The 20677-nt window shown below is 45.4% G+C and overlaps 1 protein-coding gene across 2 annotated transcripts in view; it reads right to left on the bottom strand.

Moving 5' to 3' along the window:
• The window catches only part of PLCB4 (phospholipase C beta 4), a 1076851-nt gene that overhangs the window by 60401 nt on the left and 995773 nt on the right, over window positions 1–20677 (bottom strand). For both annotated transcript variants that reach the window (XM_078649526.1, XM_078649527.1), the window contains one exon: window positions 7936–8111. In XM_078649526.1, the coding sequence (XP_078505652.1) occupies window positions 7936–8111 (176 nt within the window). The remainder of the gene's footprint in view (window positions 1–7935; window positions 8112–20677) is intronic.

The following is a 20677-nucleotide window of genomic DNA, read 5'->3' as shown; positions in this document are numbered from 1 at the left end:
GATGGGCCTTCACTCGAGCGATTCCGAGGTGCATTATTGCGCTGCAGTCGCGTTTTCAGCAAATGTTGTTTAAAAAGATGGATTTCCCTTGAGCTTTATTTATGAGTGGAGCAGGCAGGGCGAGGCATGCTGATTTTCATATCGGTCTCTGTAATAGTCATGCCTTAATTAGTCTTGAAAAATACAAAAGTGTAATGTTGTTCAGTTTTATTAGTTAGTGAATTTGTTAAGTAAAGATAATAAGCATTATTTCTTTTGTTGTGTTTCATAGAATATTAGCTGAAAGCCTAAAATAGAAAAGTGTAATGTCATTTTGTGTTATTCTAATAAGTTAGTGCACTTGCTATGCAAAGATAATAAGCATTATTTTTTTTGTTGTGTTTCATAGAATATTAGCTGAAAGCCTAAAATAGAAAAGTGTAGCGTCATTTTGTGTTATTCTAATAAGTTAGTGCACTTGCTATGCAAAGATAATAAGCATTATTTTTTTCCTATTAATCACGGCAAAAAGATAATGCTTATTTATCTTTTCATAGCAAGGGCACTAACTGTTATTAGAACACCGAACAGCATTACACGTTTCTATATTAGGCTTTCAGCTACGATCCTATGAATCATATGAAAAAAAAAAGAATGCTTATTATTTTTCCCTAACTAGTGCACTAAGTGTAATAACACATAGCATTCCACTTCTCTATTGTAATGCTTTCAGAGCAAATGATTGTCCCAACATCGTCTTACCACGGCCTGGTCGCCCCCACACCCCCCTGCCGCTCCTCCTTACCTGCTGCCAGACGCCGAAGCCGAGCCTACGCCCCAGCCGCCGCAGGGCCGCCCCAGCGCCCCAGCCACCGCAGGGCCGCCAGCCGAGCCCCCAGCTTTTCCCGCCACAGTTTTTCCCGCCGTAGCAGCCCCGAACACGCCCCCCCGCCTGCCGATTGGTCCCCGCGCTACCCGCCCCCCAGCGGACCCACCCTCACTGCTCCCTTCTTATGACGCCCCCAGAGCGACCGCGGAGCGGACGCGCGCAGCGGGAGCACCGAATGAGCGCCGAAGGTGCGCCAAAGGTAAGCCCGTCTACGCCCGTCCGCGCCTGGACCGCGCCCAGCGCCAGGACCCCTGGCCCCCGCAGACCCCAGCCCACCCGCCGGACGTACGACGCCGCCACCCTCAACGCACTCAACGCCGGCCGAACCCCTGGATGCTACCGAGCCACCCCGAGACGCACCCACGGACCCTTCATCTGCCAGTCCTGCAAGTTCTCCTGCATCCGGACCTGCACTGCACCAGCGTCCACCGAGCAGAACACCAGCAGCAACAACCTGAAGTGCATCCTGCTCAACACCCGCTCCGTCCACAGACACGCCGTCGAGCTCTGGAACCTGCTCGACACCACAGACCCAGACGTCGCCTTCCTCACGGAAACCTGGATGAACGCCTCCTCAGCGCCCGACATCGCCATCGCCATCCCGGACGGCTACAAGATCATCCGGAGAGACCGCGTCAACCAGACAGGAGGAGGCATTGCCATCATTCACAGGAACACCATCCGCATCACGACCAACACCGACGACACCATCGCACCTGCCGAACACCTGCACTTCCAGATCCACGTCAACCCCAAGACCACCCTCAGAGGCACCCTCATCTACAGACCCCCGGGACCACGCACACAATTCAGCGAAGACATCGCCGACTTCATCAGCCCACACGGCCTCCTCTCCGCCGACTACATCCTCCTCGGGGACCTCAACTTCCACCTGGAGAACAACGACGACCGCAACACCACCACCCTGCTGGAAAACCTCGCAAACCTGGGACTCAAGCAGCTGGTGACCACCCCCACCCACCTCGCCGGACACACACTCGACGCCGTCTTCTCATCCAGCAAAGACATCGCCTTCAGCCACGCCACAGGACTCCACTGGACGGACCACAGCTGCGTCCACTTCACCTTCAGAAGAACGACGATCCACCACCACCAGCAACAGGTTGCCCGAAGAAGCTGGAACAAGATCACAGCCGACCAGCTCGCCGCTTTCCTGAGTCAACACCCTCCCGCCAGCTCAGCGAACCCCAGCCAGGCCGCCGACAACCTCATGAAGTGGATCAGCAACTGCGCGGACGAACTCGCCCCTCTGAGGACCCCGCCCAGCAGACCCGGCAGCAAGAAAGCCCCATGGTTCACCGATGAACTCAAGAGCTCCAAGAAGAACTGCCGAGCCCTCGAGAAAGTCTGGAGAAGGGAACCAACACCGGACAACAGGACCACCCTCAAGCTTGCCACCCGGAAGCACCACCAACTGATCCGCGCCACCAAGAAAACTGCATTCAAGGACCGGCTGGACAACAACGCACACAACTGCAAGGAACTCTTCAACATCGTGAAAGAGCTCTCCAACCCCAACGCCGGAAACAACGACATCACCCCATCGCAAGACCTCTGCAACTCCCTCGCCTCCTACTTCCACAACAAGATCGCGGACATACACAACAGCTTCTGCATTCAACCATCGCACACAACGACCGCAGCAACGCCGCCCACCACCACCCTCCGCGCCTGGACTCCGATCAGCACCGATGACACCATCCGCATGATGAACTCCATCCACTCCGGATCTCCAACCGACCCCTGCCCTCACCACGTTTTCAACAAGGCCGACACCGTCATCGCACCCCACCTGCGGGACATCATCAACACCTCCTTCGACACCGCCACCTTCCCGGAGAGCTGCCAGAGCCAACCTTCACGAAGGGATGAAAGATGTAGCCGAGTGGATGACGACCAGCCGCCTGAAACTGAACTCAGACAAGACGGAAGTCCTCATCCTGGGCTCCTAGCCCTCCGCCTGGGACGACTCCTGGTGGCCCCCCGCCCTGGGCACCGCACCCACACCGACAGACCACGCACGCAACCTGGGCTTCATCCTGGACTCCTCCCTCTCCATGACCAGACAAGTCAACGCCGTCTCCTCGTCATGCTTCAACATCCTGCGCATGCTACGGAAGATCTTCCGGTGGATCCCCATCGAGACCAGGAAGACGGTCACCCAGGCCCTCGTCACCAGCCGACTGGACTACGGCAACGCCCTCTACGCCGGAACCACCGCCAAGCTCCAGAAGAGACTCCAGCAGATCCAGAACGCCTCAGCCAGACTCATCCTCGACATCCCCCGACGCAGCCACATCTCCGGACATCTGAGAGACCTGCACTGGCTCCCCGTCAACAAAAGGATCACCTTCCGTCTCCTCACCCACGCACACAAAGCCCTACACGATCAAGGCCCGAGCTACCTCAACAACCGCATCAACTTCTACGCTCCCAAACGCCACCTCCGATCAGCCAGCCACGCCCTCGCCGCCGTCCCCCGCATCCGAAGAACGACAACAGGAGGAAGGTCCTTCTCCCACCTGGCCGCCAAGACCTGGAACTCCCGACCGACCGACCTGCGCCTGCCCAAGACCACCTCTCCTTCAGGAAGAAGCTCAAGACCTGGCTGTTCGAGCAGTAGCGGCACCCCCCCCCCCCCCCAAGCGCCTTGAGACCCTCCGGGTAGGTAGTGCGCTCTATAAATGTCCTTGATTGATTGATTGATTGTGTTGATGAACAGTCCCATATTGTTTGAGTGATAAGCATTTGCAATGTGAATGGGTATTAATGTCAGACCTGGAAGGTCTTTTGTTTTGTTACCCATTTGAAAAACAATTTAGAGAAGGCTAAATCAGGACAGGGAGTCACAATTATTATGCTCAAGGCACTTAAAATACTTACAACAAATTAAAACATTTTCATGATTTAAGACAATTTTAAAACTGCTTTAAATCGTGAAAGACAATCATAGACTGTCCATTCCAGAATATGACCTCTGTCAGACCCTTTATTCTCATTAAATTCTGTAATGTGTCACTTCAGATATAAAGCTTAGGATTGTTGGTAAACAGCTCAGTAAACTGATAAAATGTGGGCGGCTTCTTCAGAATTGCTTCCTAAAGCTACTAGATTACACTGCTTAGAGAAAATCATGCAATATCATGTTGAGATTGATTTTCCTATTCGTTTTTTTATTTGAGCTTAATTTTAATTAATATTTTGGTGATCATTGATAATTGAAAGTTCTTAAAGCACGGTGACAACAAATCTGGTGAAAATCATAATTGTTTCTAGCTAGGGAACTCCAAGTATTTGGATCAAACATAGTAACTGTCTCCATGAAAATTAGGCTTAAAGTCAACGAAGCTGGGCGGGGCAATTTGAGAAAAATGCACAAGTTGCTTGGCCTTTAGTAGCTCAAGATGATTTACATTGATCAGAAGTAGCTCTCACTGCAAAAAAAAGTTGGAGACACCTGCGCCTCTTCTAACCTGCAATCTATGAAGAAGACCATAGGCATTCAAGGTGAATCAAGGAGAAATCATAAATAGCTATGGTTTGTTCATGAACGTAATCTCAAGGTGTGCTCCTCCAACAAGAAACACGAGTGCTGTATCAGCCTTTAGGTGATTCAAAATTGGAAATAATTGCATTGGCATGTGCATTGAAACAGGGCCAAAAGAGTTATATATCCCCTTCAGCTAAATGGGACTTGGGGATTGGTACTTGTGTGCTTTTTAGAACAGATGAATTGCATAACTATCTACACATGGATCTTTAGTCATCAACGAAGGAATTTGAAAGAGTTACAGATCCGATTCATAAAAATAGTCATAAATATAAGCATGCAGATTTCTGACATTTGCAAGGCCAAGCCTTGAAATGTGAACAACTTGTAGCTTTTCAGAAATAATCCTAAAGCGTTTTGTGAAATCCCTTTTCACTTGCTAACGTTTTTCTGTTTTTTCCACGAGAAAAATATTTTCCCATCTGGAACAACACCAATTTTGAATGTGCTCCAATCCGCTAAGCACCATCGAAAGGAATTTGCCCGTTTGCAGGAATAAATGTCTGAGAATTTTCAGCAAGGGAAAGGTCAAAAATGGATTGAACGTTTGTCAGTGTTTAGAAATGTACAGGGCATTGCCTTCTAGAAATGTTCCCCAGCCCCTCCCTTCCACACACACGAAGATATTTACTCACATGGAAAGCTCTGTGAAAAATACATTTAAGTGTTTGAGACTGTCTTCTTTGAATTACAAACGTTGTTTTGAACTAGTAACAGACTGTAAGTCAGACATAAATGTGCAAATAGCTTTATGAACCAGGCCAGTGGGTCTATCTAACGATCACAGTCAATGCCGGACTGGCGGGACCAAGCATCGGGCTTTTCCTCTGGAGGCTGGAAGGCAGGGGTGCACTTTCGTTACTGGGGGCGGGTTTTGCAGCAGTACAGTAGCTTTAAAAGTGCTTCAGAGTTCTCTGTATATCCAACAGTTTTCAGGCAACAATAAAAGTGGCAAGATTACTCTGGTGATCGAGCCTGCTGAAGAGAGATAGTAGTTTTGTCTAAAGGCCGTTTTGAGTCGCTTGTATGCCTGCTGCAAAAAGCGTGTTCTACGCCAATCACAGAACAGTATTTTATGTGCATTGCTCAGTGGGTTACCGATTTTGTCACATGGTGCTTTTGATCACCGGTCTACACCCAAGCAAATTGTGCTCTTAATTTTTTTATTTATTTTTGGAGCTTTATAAAGCGCTTAGCGTATCCTTTCAGATTTTTCGAAGTGATGCAGGTGAGCAAGAGTCTGTATATAGAGTGTAGCTGGGAATGTTGAGAATTCGGTCAGTGGGGGGGGGGCGGACATATTCAATTTCTTGCCTCTTTCGTGCACAGCACTGGTAACAGTGGTATGGAACAGTTCAGTTTTCAGTGTTCTCTGTACCTCAAGTAGTTTGGCTCTGCCCTCACCGATATCCCTTCATATTTGATTTTTTAATTACATTGGGGCATATTATCAAGGAGGTTTATCTCCGCTTTTTTGGCTTTAAAAGCCAAGAAAGCGGAGATAAAATTATCTCCCTATTACCAAGCTGTCGCTAACACCAGTTAGCGACAGCTAATAGGAGATAGCGACCATCTTGGGCCCCGCTTTGCATGTCAGTGATATTTATCACTAATGACATGCAAAGTGGGCGTGCCAAGATGTTAGCGACTGGAAACAGTCGCTAACATCGCTATCTCCTATTACCAACTTTTGGAGATATTCGCGCTAAGCGCGAATATCTCCAAAAGCTAACACCTGCCCTGAGCAGTTCTTAGCCATGTTAACCAATGGGAGGTGGATAACATGGCTAAGAGCATTTGCTCGATAATGCATGAATATCGTGGACTTTTCAGCGATATTCATGCATTGCGGCCGTTTTTTATCGCATTTGCAATAAACCTTGCTAATAGCAAGGTTTATCTGCGATAAAAATCGCCGATGTGCGGCGATAATTTTTGTCTCTAAACAAGTTAGAGACAAAAATTATCTCTATTGGTTGGTAATATGCCCCATTGTTTATTGAAATGTTGGCGCAAGAAGTACAAATACAAGAAGTCAGTGGTAGGGAACACAAAGCAAATAAAGACTTTAAAAGTGTTACGAATTATATGTTGTGTGAATATACAATATTGATAGTCTTGGTTCAGAACGAAAGGGATCAGGAACAAGCAGAGGGGGAAAAGACAGGGGGAGACGACCCAGGAGATGGTCGGCCCATTACAGACAATATTCAGGGAGGGCAAGCAGCACTTTCTCAGCGGGCCACTAAAAGGCAGTGTTCTATCATACAGGTGCAGGCACACGTCAATCAGCACTCCCCAAGGTGAACAATGCAGTACTCAACAGCTCGCTCATCTAAGGGAACAAAGAGTCAGCAGAACTGTGCAGGTGCATTTAGGTCTGTAAGGGTTCTCAAATATCTCGCGGGCAGGCGCCGCGTATAGGCATCAGGTCCCAGAAACAAGGCAGTTGGCCCTGACTTTACGCAGCATCACGGAGCCAGTTTTCCAGACGGGGGCTCAAGGAGCGTCCCCAACACATCGCCACTTGCAGCCCACGGAACTCCAGGGGGACCTCCTTAACATATACTAATAGAGCAAGAAGAGGGATAGGCTCCAGCCGCAGCCCCGTCATCTCATCCAGTGCATCCAAGAGGGACTCGAAATATCCACTAAAGCTTTCCCATGCTAAATGGAAGAAATTTGCCCAAGAGGTCAAGCACCAGACACATCGCAGTTTATCCACCAATCCACGCCTACATAGCCATTCCAGGGTCCTATACAGTGATATCCCTCCATATTTCACCCTTTTGCATGATTGTTGCATGATAAGGCTTGCTTTTGATGAGCATACATATTTGTGGTGGCATCCGTGAGCATTGATTGAACATAATTGTGTGTAATTCATATTCATATTCAGCGCTGGGATGCTCTCTGAGTTACTACGCGCTTTTACAAAACCATTAAATTCATAAATAAATAAATAAATAAAGTGATTAACTTATTGTAGAGATATTCTATGGTGCCATCGGTGAATGAGTTCAGGGAGGGTTATTTACTAATGGCCATGCAGGCGCTCACTCAGTGCTTCTCCATTTTAGGCTGCACCTATGAGTTTTTATAATGCTAAGTAAATCTGTGCAGTGCTCTGCACTAATCATTGATAAACCCTTACCATCTTCAATTGGTTGACCTTTCTAACCGCCACCCATGAACCGCCACCCATGAAACTCCTTTTGAGCAATCGCAATATCTTGACAGTCTGAGGACTATTCCCTTCAGGTACCATCTTTTCAATATGCTCCAGAAGGCAAAGACCCACTCCTGGAATATCAAACATCAGCCCAGCAATAATGCAACAAACTGGTGCACTTTGTGTGAAAGCACATAATTCTAACTATTCTACATATATAAACAACAAGGCATTTCTATCCACTATCTTCTGTTTAAATAAAGTGTCTGTGTCAAGAATACTGCACACACGTCTTGAGCGCTCAGAATCAGAGCCCTGGCTCACCTTTCTTGTGATGTCTTCAGTTGGTGAGTTTGTTGCTCATGGACACCTATAAGCAGCTTTTTCAGCAGCTCACATTGCTGGTTTAGATGACTGTCTCGAAGCTCTTGCTCTTCTGCGGTATGCGTGTTCACCATTTCTGACCATTCTTTTGTCTGCTGTGCCACAATATCTTTTACCTGTTGAAAGGAAGAAGATGACTAAAATATTGGTAAATATTTGGGTGGTGAACAAGCTTCAGCGATATCTTCGGTCTAAATACAATGTCTAGTGCACACTGGCGTTGTAAAAAAATAAATAAAAGGCATGCTTAAATTGTTCCAATATACAGATTTGAAACTGTTAGTTAAATAATTTTCGTTCTTTAACTCTTAAGCGTTTTAATATGTGCTTTGGTGTATATATTTTTGTGCAAATTGTGACTCAGCGTTGTGCTCCACAATAGTAAAAGCACGTTATTTAAAACAAAATTTCACATTTAATTTACTTGTAGGTCCCTATTAAAGTGGTACTACACATACCCAGGGCCTGTAAATTAAATGCTATGGGCCTGCAGCAGTTAATGTGTAAACCTGAAACCTGACACCCATTTAAGTAGCCCTTTCGAAGATGTCTCAGGCCTTCCATTGGAGCCTATGTGTGAAGTTTTAAACTGCCATGTCTACCTGACAAAATAAACCATTAGTCAGGCTTAGAACGTTTTATACATAGTATTCAGCCCTAGGATAGGCCCTAAACAGCCCATTTGCCATTAAAAAAGTTGGACCTGTACTTTTAACTTTTACATGTCCTGGTAAGTGAAAAACTCTTAAAGATATTTTTCTTTATTGCAAGGCCTACCTCCCCCATAGGTTAACATTGGGTTGCTGTATTACATTTAATAAGTGGCAACTTCTGATTGGGAACAGGTCAACATTTCATGTTTGGTGTCCGAGAAATTGTACCCAAAAATCCTTTTAATGGTAAAGTTGAATTTTAAGTTACAATTCAGCAAATTCCACTTTTAGAACGTTTGAGTTTTTCTGTTCCAATTATTTGCTTCCTAAAGTCTGTTCCTGGGTGACATGAATAGTTGTAGTTGACACTTGGACTTTGTTTATTCTTCCCAGACAGCAACATAGTAGAGGGATTCGGTGTGCCTGGATGGCCCCACATTAACTGAATGGGCTGTTTCTACCTTCACACAAAGGACTAGTAACCACTGCATTATTCATGAAGCCAACTTGTAGGCAAGGCATGGGAGGCTGGAAACCTGAAAAACGTTAAGGGAATTCTCTAGAACCTTCTCCTAGTTCAAAGAAGGCACCAGATATAAATAGTAGACCATCAGACCCAACTCTTCAGTACACTCCTGGACCTGTGGATGCTACAGAACAAGGACTGCTGTCCTGCTACTCTGCTGATCTGTGTACTGCTGCCCTGCCTGCTGAGAAGGAAAACTGGACCTCCACCCTTCATCCCATGCTGAAGTGACACCAAGCAACAGCCAGTTGACCTCCTGTTTTGATTTGCAGGGACATAACAATCTCCAGAGACTCCCTGAACCTGCTCAGCTAACCTGCTGCCTGGACCTGGTGCCTAGACCTGTCTAAACCCTGCTGTCTGTCCTCTACTGGAGTAAGTTTGTGATCCCCAAGAAGTGCCCTTCATGTCCTGGACCCTTGGTGTCACATTTGTGGAGCTCTCTTCCCAAGAAAAGGAGAAATTCTCAAATTTACAGCTCTTTGCGATCCCAAACAGGCCTGTTTGTGCCAAGATGTTGCTGCCTGCCATCTCAAAGCTCTGGGGGACCCTACTCTTTGTGTCACAGCCACTGGCAACGAAGCCCAGCAGTGCAAATCATGATACAACATCGGCAGCTTACGGTGACCGCTAATGCAAAGGCAAAGCACCAGCAACTACTGTTCATGATGCCTGACAAATTCTTTTTTTTAAAACTTTGTTTATTGTTTCCGGTCAACATCGCCAGAGCACATTTTCCAGTATAACACAGCTGTTTGTGGTATAAATTTACATCACATTTATACATCAATATTCGCCTGTTTCTGTGCCTGGGGAAGCTAATATACATATCATCACATCTCGAATTTCCCGACATGCCCCGAGGTTCCTTAAGTGTACAACATACAAATATAATTCGATACATTTCGAGACACAAATTTAAATATTACCTCTATTTTCAGCTCACCAGCAAACTGACACAGGTATCATATATTCTACTGTCTCGCCAATACCATGTTTTTCAACCGTCCACCTGAATAGTCTGAAGATATTGCGTCAAGGGTTCCCAGAAATCTCGAGGTCTTGATGTCTGCGGTAATTCCTCCACGTAAACCTCCAAAGTTTCTCTACAATAGGACATATCCGTAAGCCAGTCTTTAAACCTAGCAGGACGTTTGCTGCCCCATCTGATAGCAACAAAGTGTTTAGCTAGCAGAAGTGCTAAGGCCAAGAATTTCCGTCTTTTTGCAGGCTTGAGTTTGTATATTCCCAGCAAGCAAACAAGTGGAGCATTTGGTATCAGTTCAGATAGCATAGCTGTAAGAGCTCCCGTAACTTCTTTCCAGTACCTATGTATCTGTGGACACGCCCATGCCATGTGTAAGAAGTCTGCATGTAGTGTGTCGCATCTATAACACTTATCATGTGATCGAAGGCCATATCTGTGTAACTGAATCGGGGTATAGTAAAATTGATGTAGGAGTTTAGAGTGTACTATACGCAAATTACAGTTTGGTGTCATCAGTTGTGCAACTATATTCCCAAGCCTGCTCATCTATGTTGTCTCCTATTAGCACTTCCCACTTATTAAGCGACCTGTTCGTGATTCCACCTTGTTCTGACTGTGACGCGTTATATAAGCGTGTAACAAATTTTCGGCGACTAGGTGCTGTCAATAGTGTCTGCAATGCTTGCAATTGTGGTGGTTCTTCCGGAAATGATGCATATAGCACCCTGATCGCCAATTGCAGTCGCAAATGGGCAAACAGCTTCATGGGTGTATTATGTATGCTTAGTGACGGGTCCTCCCTATGAATAGATCTACCGTGCGGGGAAATATCTGTCATAGTGGATAGTTTCATTTCCCCCAGCAGTTGTAACATTTTCATCTCTTGCGTAACTGATAGTTTTGGGTGGTGCGCGATAGGGAGTGATGACGCATAAATGGGGAGTTTCTGTGCCCGTCATGCTAGCGTATACCATGCTCTTGAAGTACAGTGCACTGTTTGAATCCTGTCACTGGGGGTAAAGGACTTTGGGTCCGACACATAGGCTATCAGTGGAGTTGGTTGCACACTATCCCTTTCCACTGACACGTGTGGTATGTACTCATGTGGTTGTAGCCAATAGTGAGCATGTTGAGCCTGTGCGCAATAAAAACATAATTGGAAATTTGGTGCCCCGAAACCTCCTGTGTGGTACGGTTTCGTTAATATGTCCCAGGTTATTCTGGCCTGTTTTCCTGCCCATGTTAGCTTCTGCATGGCCGCCCTCAGTTTAGAGAACATTGCCTGTGTTAGCCAGATAAGAATATTAATAAATATATATAAAAATGTAGGTAGGACTATCATATTTTGCAGGGCTATCCTATCTGCTAGCGAAAGGGGCATCCGTATCCATCTATCTATCTGTTCTTCAAGTTTAATCATCGCTCTTCCATAGTTTTCTCTTATCACCAGTTCCGGATCCCTATGTATCTACATGCCCAAATACTTTACGGGGTCAGTTTGCCACTTCAGAGGATAATCCAAGTTCGGCTGTGTTGTGGCCAATGTAAGAGGTATGACCACTGACTTGTCCCAGTTTATTCGCAAACCTGAGTATTGCTCAAATCGTACGTATTCTCCTATAAGTTCATTTAAATGTATATTGGGATGTCGAGTGAAGAACACCATATCGTCCGCATACAGTGAGATGATGAGGGGGCGGAGATGAAACTGTAATGCAGCTTCTGAGTGACGTTGTCGAATATTATAGGCTAAAGGCTCCAATATCAACGTGAATAAAATAGGTGAGAGCGGGCAGCCCTGTCTCGTCCCTCCACTCATACTGATGGGAGCCGATGTGTGCCCATTAGTTCTGATTCTAGCAATGAGGTCATGATATAATAGTTCTATTCATTGGCTCTGGAAAGCCCATTCTGCGTAATACTGTGAACATGTACACCCATTCAACTGAATCAAAGGCTTTAGCCACATCCAATAGGGCTGCTGCTGCTGCAGCTGCTGGGAGCTCTGGGTCTAAGTGGTGGTACAGTGCAAAGATGGTGCGTATAGTTTGAGTGGATCTGTTTTGTACAAAACCAGCTTGATCAGGCAATACTAGCTTCTCCTGCAGGAGCTGTATCCTGGTTGCAATAATCTTCGCTAGGATCTTTACACCAATATTGATTAAAGATAATGGACGGTAAGAGTCACTTTTAGTTAAATCTTTGTCCGGTTTGGGAAGCGCAACCAGGAGGGCTTCTCTTAGTGAGGCAGGAAGTATACCCTCTTCATATGCCTCTTCGTACATTTCGGTTAAGTGCGGTATCAACAAACCCCGGTATTCTTTGTAAAACTCTCGGGGGAGCCCGTCCAGCCCAGGAGCCTTGTTATTTGGTAAAGAGTTTATCGCGTCTATAATTTCATTTTTAGTGATATGATGGCATAGGAATTTTCGGTGAGTGTTCGACAGCCATGCAAGAGCTACATCTTGTAAATATTGATTAACTTCTATTGGGGTGGCGTTGGTTCTTGTGTCATAGAGTTGGAAATAATAGCTTTTGAAGCAGTCTAAAATGGATGAGGTATCATATAGTTTGTGATTTCCTTTATCTATAATCTGTGTTGGATGTACGTTGTTACAACGCATGCTTTTACCACGCATGCTGTTACAACGCAAGTTTTACAACGCAAGCCATTACAACGCATTGCTTTGGGGGGTGCTGGATAGTGAATAGTTTAATTTACTATTCTAACTCCAGTCCCCGTGGATAGTAGGGAAGGTGTTGGATAGTAAATTAAACTATTACTTATTCTAGAGCGCCCGCCAGTGCAATGCGTTGTAATGGTTTTCGTTGTAAAACCTGCGTTGTAAAAGCACTGCGTGGTAAAAGTTGCGTGGTAAAGGATGTTTCCCTCTGTGTTATGTAGGACGTTGTGGGTGCCGGCTTGATTTTGCTTGACAAGGCTCGTCCTGTTGTACCTCCCTCTCCATAATACCGTGCTGTATATCTACATGATTTATATTTTATCTCGTCTGCGGCATATTTTTGGTAATCATCCATCCTCTCCCTTATTTTAGCCAACAAGGCAGGTTTTTCGTTAGTATATGATCTCCCTCAAGTTGTGTAATATCTCTTTCTATCCTTTTTGTTACTGAATATCCTTCAAAATCCCAGCATGTTTCCTAATGCAATGGCCCCTGATTGTAACTTTAAATGCCTTCCATAGCGACCCTGCGCTGTCCACTGATCCTGACTTAAAATCAAAATAGTCCGCTATGGCTTGTTGCAGTTCACTGCGAAACACTGGGTCCAAGAGGGTGCTTCCCTGCAACCTCCATGTGAATTGCCTAGGTACATATGTAGGGACCTCTAGCAAGAGGCAGACAGGTAAGTGGTCTGATAGCGTCTTGGGTAAGTGTTCAATCATCTTTGTCCATGTGCATGCGTCTTGTGTGAGCAGCCAATAGTCTATTCTTGACCATGTGTTATGTGTTGTTGATGTGCATGTTCCCTCCTTGCGTCCTCTGTGCCTCAGCCTCCATATGTCAGTCATCCCCCACGTTTCCATGCCTACCCTTATTACTTTGGCCGCTTGTTTACCATACCTTTCGTTACCGGTCGACCTTTCGAGGGCTGGGTCTGGACATGTATTGAAATCTCCTCTCCATATTATGGTCGTGTTCGGTAATTCCCTAAGTTTAGACCATATATTTGCTTAACAACTGGATTTGTCATTGTTTGGACCATAGGACGTAAATATTGTCAGTGCTGTACCCCCAAAGTTTCCATGTACTATTACATACCAACCTTGGTCGTCTTTAATAGTATGCATAGTCTGGAATGGGGTGCATCGCTTAATTAACAGCAGCACACCTCTAGCATACGTTAAGAATGAGGACGCCATGTGGTACGTCGCCCATCTTGTACCCACCCGCGCTTCAGTGAGAGATTTAAGATGTGTTTCTTTCAGACAGGCAACATCAATACCATGTCAATCAAAATATGCTAGTACTTTACGTATTTTCTGCGGATTTTGAAGTCCGCGGACATTCCACGTTATGAATGTTAGTTTTCGGGTACTCGAGTTAATATCAGCCATGTCTATCTTCTTCCTCAGACTGAAACCACCGCCGCTGTGAATTCCAAGTGTAGACGAAAAAATTGAATGAACAATCCCCCAATATTGACCAGATTTTTCTTACATTCCCATCCCCCACCCTCCTCTCACTCCTCTCCATCCCGTTTGGCGGAGCCAATCCCAGATCGGTTTACCATTTTGCCCACCATCCCCTTCCACCTTCAAAAAATCCAAAGAAAAAAACAATGAATAAACTGGTGTGGTGCACACAAAAGGGCGAGAGCTGCCATCCCATTTCTTGTGGAATACCCCACATGGGCAGACGCCGTGTCAACTTGTATACCAGAAAACTCAACATAGCACATCATTCCTACAAATTATTACTAGTGAGACATTCGCCAACATTAAACGGGAGGCATTAGAATCTAGAAACCAAAAATGAACTATTAGGTTGTACTTGACATTGCTTAAGAAGGGTATGACCAAGTGCAAACATTCGACTTATCTGTTCACACACAGCGACAATGTCCCGTGACCATGCTCTAGTGAGGGGCGCGTCTTCGCCATGTCCAAAAATAGGCGCACCAAACGGTAGATGACTGCTGCATTCGTTTGGACTATTTATATGCCAAAAGCTGGATACTCATGTACTGCGCAGCAGCCGCCTCCCCATGTTAGTTCTGCTCTATTCAACTGTTTAGCAATCTGCATACATGACAGAGCGATCGCTGACACATACAATACGTAGTTATTCAACGTCTGATGTAGTAGATTGTTCTTCCAGATCCCGTCTTCGAGATTTCCTCCGCGAGCTCCATTGACCTTTCCATTAGAGGAATTTCAGCACATCCTAGGGTTCATTGTAAATCTTTGATTTCCCGTCGTCCATGACTCTGAGTCTGGCAGGGTATAACATAGCATATTGTATATTTAAATCTCTCAGTTTCTGTTTTGCGGGCCGAACTCCTTCCTTGCTTCTTGGACAGACACCGTGAAGTCAGGATAGAGGGAGATGTCCATTCCTTCATGGTTCAATTTCCCCAACTCTCTGGCTTTCCAAAGTGCTGCATCTCGATCCCTGTAATTTAAAATCCGTGCTATGATCGGTCTTGGTCTCGAGCCAGCAGGTGGTTTTGGTGATAAGGATCTATGCGCTCTCTCGACTATGAATATTTCTGAGAACGTCTCCCGCCCCAGCAAAGAGATGAGCAGTTGTTTGACATATTGCTCCATTGGTCCTGTGTTTGTCGTTTCCGATACTCCCGTCAGGCGAATATTATTTCTTCGGGACCTCGCTTCCAAGTCTTCTGCTTTCGCAGCCAGGGCCGCCAGATGTTTCTCCATTTTGCCTTGTTTCGTGTCCATCTGCACCTGATTGGCTTCAGGTATTCGGCGCTCAGCCATATCAAGTCTTTCGTGTGCTTGTCTAGGCGTTCAGACATCCGGTTGACTCAGTACGTCAGAGAGTCTATTTTACCATCAATATTTGTTAATGCTGCTTGGATCGTGGTGAACATGGCTTGCATGTCATCATTTGTGACCCCTCCCGCCGCCCGTCGTCGTTTGCGTCGATGGCTTGTCTTCCACTCCTTGATCTAACTGTTTTTTCGCCTGTTCAAAGGTAATTTTGGGCTGATTCCTGTCTGTCTGGCCCATAGTTCCGGTATTGCTTTTCTCCCTGCGTTGGGCACTGCAAAAGGAAAAGAGTTCCAGGCAGGTGCAGAGTGGGGCAATCACAGAAGCTGCAGCAGTATGAATGCATATTCTATATGATGTGTTATGTACGGTGCGAGCAGACATGCAACCCAATGCTAGCAACTTGCCCGGCCAGGTTTCAAGCGCAGCAAATCTTCTTGCTAACGGTTAAACATGTTGGGGAACCTCCGGGTCACACTTTCGTGTCTCTCCTAACCTCTCCCCACCTCAGCAGCCTTACAGCCTGTGATTATAGGTTACCGGTGTGTACCACTTCGCACCGTTAGCTTTGAACATCCCAGCTCACCTTCATGTATGGGCTCTGCACATTGCTGGAGTATTATAGCTGATTTAAAATGCGGTAGGTGCACCACTGCGTCGATATTTGTTTGCCTCTAGGCGGACGAGGAGCGTGCGATGTCCTTGAACACAGGATCAGTTGAGGACAGCACGGCAGGTTTCAGGATCCAACAGATGTCCGAAGAGTCAGGCCCACACCTCCTCTGCATGCAGATTAATCTGGCCGCAAACCCGCAGCAAAAAATGTATGCAAAGTTAGGCACAAAGGACCATACTAGCTCCCAAACTCTCCCGCTGTGTTCCTCGATATGCGGTGCCACTATCGCAGCTCTGTAGTGTGGCCCAATGTGTACCGCAACCGCTTCCAAAGGCACTTAGCGCGCTGCTTCCCCCCAGCCAGGCGTGCCTGACTTGAGTCGCGTATCTACCACCTTATGCTGTGTAGCGTCCCCCTCGTTATTGAAAACCTGTCAGGTACAGTATATAATGAAACCGGACGTTTCTCCGATCACAGGCGCAATCCGTTATACGCACAGTATGTCCTCACCGCACATTCTCTGAGGAGGGCACCTTCCGTCACCTCCAGCTACTAGCGCCGTTGCTGCCACGCACGTCACAGCAATTCTCTCTCGATCAGGTCGCCACAATCTCGTCACTGCTGGGCCCTCTAAGTCAGATGTTCCGACCGTACCAACCAAGTCCACTCTTTGCGGCAGAGTTGCGTGCCCTGCATTGCGGACCCTTCTCTTACGGCAGTCCGCTGTGTTGGTTTTGATTTCTCCAGGCAAGGCCCCAGTTTGCTGTGTGCTGCTCCGCAAGCTGTAGTTTACCGCAGTGTGGAGTTTTCCGGCTCATATAGGTACCCGGTGCCTCTGGAGATGCAGTACTCACTATTTTACAGGTCTTTGAGGTTCCGTTATACAGGATATTGAAGGATAGTTTAGGCGTCTGAGAGGAGCTCGCTTAGATTGCCGCCATCTCTCTTCGTGGCTAGCTCCGCCCCGACACCTGACAAGATATTTATCTAAATTGGTGTGGGATTTTTCTTGTGTTGTGTTTTCACTTCATTACTGTTTGAAGTGCTGCAAAAACACTTTACACTTTGACTCTAAGTTAGGCCTGACTGATTGTGTCAAGCTACCAGAGGGTTAAGCACTGGTTAATTTGGAGTTTGTTCATGGCTCCACTCTGACAGTAATTGGGGTTGCTGCTTGAGTAGGGTTTGGCCCCTCTCACCTAGTAACTCAATTTCCAACTACACTGGATAGATTCAATGAGAAGGTATGCCACTGGATGAGGCTAGTTCTCGCTGTCCTACGACAAGCAACTGGTAGTAGGTGATGACACTTCCAGAGATCCTCCACTTTCTTTAAACCAAACCCTATTGTGTCCCAAATATTGTTTCCACACCTAAAGACTGAATTACAGCTATTACATTGGGATGGGGTACCCAGGTGCTTAGAGGATTTCTATTCAGATGCTGAGTCAGAGAGTGGACAATGATGGAACAGAGGAGAGATTACCCAGACATGCAACCCAAAACAGTAGGGTAATGCAAAGTTGACTTATAGTGCTTCCACCTGACTTGTTAGTCTAACAGCAGGATATTGTTAAGATTACAACAATGCTCTCTATAAAAAAGGGTGATGCCTCTCTACTTATTGAGTTAAGTGCATGATGTTTGCTCTCTTTCATGGGCGATGGTAATCAGCATATGGGTTAATGCTTTAAAAACGAATAAAAAAATGATTTCTTTGCTGAACCCGAGGATTAAAAACAAGGTCAAGGGGTTATATATTTTAGAGCTTCTACACCATTTTCTACTGTCCTCTTTTAAAACAAAAAACATTTAATATTTCAATGCATGATGGCATACAACCCATGAATTCTTAGGGTGTTTATATACTTTTGCACTTCCAGTCATAGAGGGACTCCTTTAAGGTGCATGCTGTTATTGACAAGAGAGAAGAATCCATTCTTACCAAGACTCTAAAGCACAGGAAGTGGCTCAATAAAAACAAGTATTTCATTTAACATCTGAGTATCAGTGCACAAGGACTGTTTTGCAAAGACACTATTGCCTGTATAAAGTAGTACTGGGTGGTGAAGTAACTCTCAGTTTGCATATGATCGCCTAAAACTACTTTGAGTATCGTCCTTAGAAATGATGGAATGTATGCTGTGATCTGTTATAAATGTACACAATTAACTGCTTTGTGAAGAAACGTAGCTTTGTTGAAAGAAATTGTTTTAATAATAGGGAACATAGACCGACTTTTAATTGTTTTCCTTGGCATTCTCTTTAGTAGACTTGCTGTGTCCTTTTAGACTCTCTAAAACCTAGACACCAACTTCTTTGAACAGTCCAAGTAAAGAATGAATTGTTGCAATAGTAATACTTTGAGACAACACAGCTCTTACCATAGAACCTCTTTCCTTTTAATCTAGTAATTGTTGCAATCTACCTAATAAGTGTATTTAGTATGTGAAGGTGTTAATAACGCTAATCATCTGTACTTTCATGTATAGAACTTGTTCTAAGACAGTCCCCAGCTTCTTTAAGTGGGCTTACTGGGACGATTCATTGAGGCAATTAAGGCATTACATACAGAAACTTCTGCCCAAGTCCACTTCGGTGTATAGGGATAAATCAAGAATGGGTACCTCTGGCTATAGGTGTATGTCATGGATTAAGTAATCTTAATCATTTTGTATTTGACCATTTTCCTCACAATATTCAAGCAAACCCCAGATTAACCTGTGCTCGACCCTCTGGTAGCTTGGCACAAACGCAGTTAGGCTTAACTTAGAGGCAAAGTGAAGTATCTATGCAGCACTTTAAACAGTAACAAAGTGAAAGCACAACAAAAGAAAAATCCCACACTGGTTTAGGAAAATAGAGTAAAATTTAACAAATTGTGTGAGATCAAAACAACAAAAATCCAATAAGTAGAATCAGAGCTATGCAATTTTAAAGATTAAAGTGAAATAGTGCGAAAAAATATAAAGCGCCAACTGGGGTTTTCTGGTCATGACAGACCATGACAAAGTCACAAGTTCAGGCTGATTATGATGGAGTTACAGGGACCCAGTTAGGCCCACTCCACAAAGTACCTAAAATCCTGGTGCATGATGTGCACAGCGTCACTTTGCGAGGTTCCGCAATAGACCCTGGAGAGCTTAGAGGGCAGGGTGCAGTAAATTTATATCGCAGGACATGTACTTTTAAGTTTTGTTTGTACTGATATTGAAAAACTCTTACATTTGTTTTTTACTACTGCAAGGTCTATAGCTCCCATAGGACAATATAGGAATTACCTTATTACATTCTATAAGGGTAATTCACAAATTAGAAGCTATAACTCGTTGTGTGGTGTCTCTGGAATCCAAATTTAAAATCCTAATTCATGAAGAAGTCAGATTTTAAATTAAAGTTCTTACAATGCCCATTTTTAGAAAGTAGGCATTTTCTTGCTTTATTCATTTGGTGCCTTGAGCCTGTAGTTGGCAGGTGGGCTTTGTGTATTCCTCCTAGACACATACACACAATAGAAGCTTAGGTGTGACTTGATGGGCCATCTTGGCAGGATGGGAGGGAGGAGCTGGGCGCCGCCTCATTTACACCTGAATAGGCTGTGTTCTGTCCACAAACAGAGGGCTGAATACCCCACTGCAGTGAGTTTGGAGCCAGGGCAGGAGGGGAGAAGATCTGTGCGCTTCAAAGGCATGTCTTTGAAGTCTCCCCTATTTCAAAGGCACCCCTGGGTCTAAATAATGGACCTCAGACACCACCACGTCAGTACACTTCTGTACAGGACTGCTATGCTGATTAAAGGACTGCCACTCTGCTGGACTCCTGCTTTGCTGTGGTGATCTGTTGACTTCTTGCCAGGGTGAGAAGGACTGGACCTGTATCTCTTGAACCTAGTACCTAGAGTGACTCCATGGGCTAGTTGGCTGGCTTCCTGATCTAAAGCTTCAGGAACATAACAGGCTTTCCACAACCAGGCATCTGCGCCTGAACTTTGCCATCTGTGTATCTACCCTGCCGTCTACAACAAACGCATCAGAAATGTAAAAGCAAATTTCTTCGGAAATCAACTAGACAAAGCCAGAAATCACCCAAAAAACTATTTGAAATTGTCAGGCTACAATGTAATGGATATCCCAACCCTTCCACGATTGGATCTAACCCATGGTCAAACTGTGAGAAATGTGCCTCCTTCTTCCTGGTAGACAAAAAAGATTAAAAAGGATCTCCAAACAGCAATAGAGCACCTTCCGGTCATCCCGATAATCAGCCCCCTCCCACCGCTGTTCGCTCAGCCCCCACATATACCTGGACATACCCTCAAAAACAAAGCCTTGTGGAATACATTCAAATCCTTTGATGAAAATGCCATTCTTAAAATTCTAACAACACTTAAACCATCAAATCACTTCTGCGACCCTTTGCCATCTAA

The sequence above is a fragment of the Lissotriton helveticus genome, chromosome 6 (assembly GCF_964261635.1).
Source record: "Lissotriton helveticus chromosome 6, aLisHel1.1, whole genome shotgun sequence".
Classification (NCBI taxonomy): Eukaryota; Metazoa; Chordata; class Amphibia; order Caudata; family Salamandridae; genus Lissotriton; species Lissotriton helveticus.
Note: the sequence above shows the minus strand (reverse complement) of the source record. Positions and strands in the feature narration are given on the sequence as shown.